The sequence below is a fragment of the Atta cephalotes genome (assembly GCF_000143395.1).
Source record: "Atta cephalotes unplaced genomic scaffold scaffold00003, whole genome shotgun sequence".
NCBI classification, from domain to species: domain Eukaryota; kingdom Metazoa; phylum Arthropoda; class Insecta; order Hymenoptera; family Formicidae; genus Atta; species Atta cephalotes.
The window spans coordinates 6,060,884-6,065,336 of record NW_012130067.1 but is presented as its reverse complement, the minus strand read 5'-3'; the positions used below and the strand labels follow the sequence as shown (position 1 = coordinate 6,065,336).

Here is a 4,453-nt window from a genome sequence, read left to right as displayed (position 1 = left end):
ATGGAAAGAGTAGAAGAGGGCGAAATCCAGTGGGACTGCTCGGTGGTACTATGTTTTCACAATTATTCTCGGCAGTTAGTGGAGGTACAGGCGGATAAGAATGAGAGCAAGGGCGAGAGTGAGGAGAACGGAAGAATTCGAAGTCTCCCACCGAGATAGGGGTTGGAGGCGGCAGTAAAACTCTCGGTGAGCACTTTTGTTAATTAAATGCCGTTGTTCGATTCAACCGGGTTCTTTTGATCGAGTTATCGTTTAAACAGCATTCACTTAACAAAGAGCCCGGTTAAGCAGGTTGAATGTAAAAAGCAGCCCATGCCACGTAAACGTATCAAATCGTCGCCATCTTTTGCTAATTAGAGCCAATTTCCACTTCCGCGCTATCACCCTATATTCATTACCTGCTTTTTGTATAAATAAGACAGGTATATTGTCTGTTTGAGAACTCAAACGCTATTTCGTTTGTATTTCGGCAAAGTAAGTCGGCACGTCAAACAGTGCTATTATTTGCGACGAGAATTACCAAAGACGATAGAATATGAATTGCACTATCTGTTTCTAAATAATATATCATATAATGATTAACATATATGAGAGAGAAAGAGCATGAAGGCTTCACTCTCTTTTTCTAAAGATGACCATACATAATTGATAATAATGATCAGTAATATTGAATCAATAATGACAGTATGCATCAATATTTTTAGTATTTTTATAACATTACACAATCAGTATTATTGACAATATATTTTACTTTAATAATAAATAATTTTATTAAGATCGTAATGTAATAAATACTAAGTATTAAAGATCTAGCTTCGACCGTTACTTGATTTGAATATTTTTATTTACATTTTATTTTAAACAATAATAAATGATTAAGACCGTATATGTAAATACACAACAAGTGTAAGTTTTTTCAGTACATTAATATCTTTCTAATAGGATGTCTGATTAAGCATCAAATTATTAAATTGTTTGTCAATTTAATTTGTGATATTACTATGTAATAGTTTAATTATGTTTATAAGTCCGAAAAATCAATTCGGCGCGCAGTTCAAATGATTATATATTTAGTATATAAATTCACCTAGAAATTATTTAAAGCATCTATGATCTAATTTCGTTATAGGCATTAAACTCTTACTTGTTATTTTATTTTAGTTTTATGTGCATTATTTATTGCACCGTGACATAATGTGACATGGATCCTATAGTAAAGTGATACTGATGCTGAAGAATCCCTATCACTATCAGTATTCTACGTCAATTTATTAATATTAGCTATACACGATAAATAATATCGTCAATATTTCTTAATACTGACAATATTATTGATCGTAGGTGTGTTGATTGTAGGTGTAGGATCGCCTTAAGATATTGTGATTGATTCAATAAAAAAAAGATAGGAACTAACCGTCTTTGCATCCTATCTCTCTCATTTTTGTCGATCAATTTAACACACGGACGGCGCAGTCCATGCTTTATGTCTTTGGGTATTACATTCATTCAAATGACGTATTTTATTATGCATAATAACACTCAAGCGGCATTTGTTTCAACGACGTGACGTCCATCGATTTGTCGATCGTTGTCGAACGTGTTGTCGCCGCGAAAGTCATTTCGAAGAGCTTTAGCTTTATAATACAGGTATAAAAGTGTGCGCGCGCGTGACACAAAGTAAATGGTTCGTTTCGCATAAACAGAGCGAGCGAGCGCGGATTGATATCACGCGAGAATAGCAAGCGAGCAAAAAGTTTCGATCGTGTTGTTTTCGAAGCGTTTATACATACATGTCCCGTGTATGCTCGTCGGAGCGATCATGCGTGCCGTCAAAAGAGTTAACTTAGACGTAGCCACGCACGCCGTCACCGGCGTCACGTTAATAAATCGGTCGATTTTTTTGCAGCCCTTTCTTTATGGACGGCCATCCCTCTCTCTTTCGCGATCGTTCACACCGTCCTGTGTCGCTTCACGGAAGTCTTTTTCAACGAAATAAAAAAAGCTCGATACGTTACCATCGGTTACCGCGATATTGCTGCTCGTCGAAGCATCATAAAGCTATTCCCGACCGATTACTGTTCCATCGTGTTGCACGGCTTTTTACGGACGCATTAAGAGGCTTTCTCCATTGCCGCCCGTGCCGGTCGTCCCTTTGCATCGCTGTCACCATTTCGCAAACGATAACGGAGTGCAATCTCGGCCGACACTTTCGCGCGCGGGTTTCGTGCGTCGAGGGAAATATGATAATCCTTAGGCAACGTCGGCATAAATCGCGTCGTGCCAGGCTGGATTTTATGAACGATCTGGTGACTTTCTTCTACGTTAGTTCTGAGAAAATAGATGAGACGCTGCTGTTCTTTTATCTATTAACTTTTACTGTGCACGTTATAATACCTTGTGTAGTTACTTTATACAGTGTCTATAGAGTAATAAGCCTTAAGCTGCCTCAGACTCGACTATAATTGGTAAATGTTTTACAAATTTAAGGCTTATTTTTCTATTATAGACAATGAATAATTCAATTGAAAATGTCAAGATTATTTGATATAAAGAAAAATTTCACTTACGAATAAGTGAATTATATATAAAATATTTTATATTTTTCCATTCGTTTTGTATGTAAATTTGTAAAACATAATATGCATAAAGTGGGAAAAAATTATTATGATTTAAAAATATATTTTTGTCAGTTCATTGAAAATTTTTTCTTAGTTAATTATTATTGGCTCTTCAATACCATACTGCATTGTTTTATCACGGACGCAATACGTGTTAAAAATGTTTGTTAAAAAAGGTAGCAAATTTCGCGTATCTGTATGAAAGTAAATTTCAAACAATTAAAAATATTTAATGTTGTCAACGAAAATGAAATTACAAGTAACTTAAATTTAATGTTCACATGCATTAAATTTTACACAAATTCATATAAAATTTTATGAAAAAACATTAAATTTTATGTACACAAATGTATTTCTCGATTACAGGTATATTAAATTTAATGTTATATCATTAAATTAAATTTAACTTGTGTAACTTAAAAATACATTAAATTTCATGACATTTTTAACAATGTATGGCATATCCAATCCAACTTTGATTGTTTGTACCTTCTATAAAAATAAATATCCTGTAACAATTTTTTTTCAATCAAAACGCCAAACATTAAAAGATATAATGGTTTCCAGAAAATGTACGTACTTTATTGATTATAAACAATAAAGTGAATAGGAAATTTTTAAAAATCATCATTTTTTTGAAAAAAAAATTAGGTAGGCTTTACCGAAAGTGGTGTATTAAAAAGTTAAATATATAACAAAAAAAAACTAAAAAAATGCATAATTAAAATAATTCCATCAATTTTCTTTACAGATGAATTCTATGTCTAACTTTTTATTGAAAATAATCATATATATATTTTTGTCAATGTTCCAGTTAGATTTTTTTCATCATACGGTTGATTGATCGTCATAAAACAATCCCCTTCTTCGATTCTCAGAGAAGGAATCGACATCGTAAAGTTGTTTCATGCCTACAAGAGTCGCGCGCCTACCTACCGAATGCAAAATCCATTTCCGTCTAACCAGGAAACTTTTAACAAGCCGCATTCAAAGTATGCGTGTTCCGTTAAAGTTATCCGGTACACCGACAAGAGCGATATATCGCACGTAGGTAAAACACGGCAGTAATTATGCCGAGATGTGTGATTTAGGAAAATTGTGATTATGATTTTAACGATTAAAAAAAAAATTAATTTGATGAAACGTCATCATTTGCCACAGATATATGAAAAAATAATATTTTTTTTATCATCATTATTTTATTCAAATTTGATATCTCAAAAGACAATTCTACAAAAATTATGCATAAAGACGAATTATAAATAAAAAGAAAAATTATATTTCGAAATTATATATTAAGAAAAGGCAACTTTTGTTAAGAGAGAGCTTACATTATAGAGTATACCACAATTATCAAGTCCATTCTCACTGTGTCACATATTGTTTTCATTGAGGCAAGCTTATTTAAATATACCCCGTTGATGAAGTCGTATTATACAGCGAACGAAGCAAGTGACTGCGTTCAGCAGAAAAAACAGTTTTGCAACTATTGTAAAATTCTTCAATGTAATTAGTTTAGATCCAGGTAGAAATTAGGGGCAAGGACCAATATCATATTAAAGTAATACAATAATTATATAAACAAAATTACATTACTTTTTCTGCTGAACGCAGCCAATAATGGTTAACCTGTCTGTGTATATGTGTAGATACCATTTTGAAAAGATATATCAGAGAATATATATATGTGTGTGTGTGTGTGTGTGTGTGTGTGTGTGTGTGTGTGTGTGTGTGTGTGTGTGTGTGTGTGTGTGTGTGTGTGTGTGTGTGGTGTGTGTGTGTGTGTGTGTGTGTGTGTGTGTGTGTGTGTGTGTGTGTGTGTGTGTGTGTGTGTG

At 33.3% G+C, this 4,453-nt stretch overlaps 1 protein-coding gene across 1 annotated transcript in view; it reads left to right on the top strand.

The window, feature by feature from the left end:
* The window catches only part of LOC105625777 (UDP-glucuronosyltransferase 2B17-like), a 50,945-nt gene continuing 46,492 nt past the window's right edge, over window positions 1-4,453 (top strand). Inside the window, 1 exon segment of the mRNA XM_012207096.1 lies at window positions 1-118. Within this exon segment, the coding sequence (XP_012062486.1) occupies window positions 1-118 (118 nt within the window).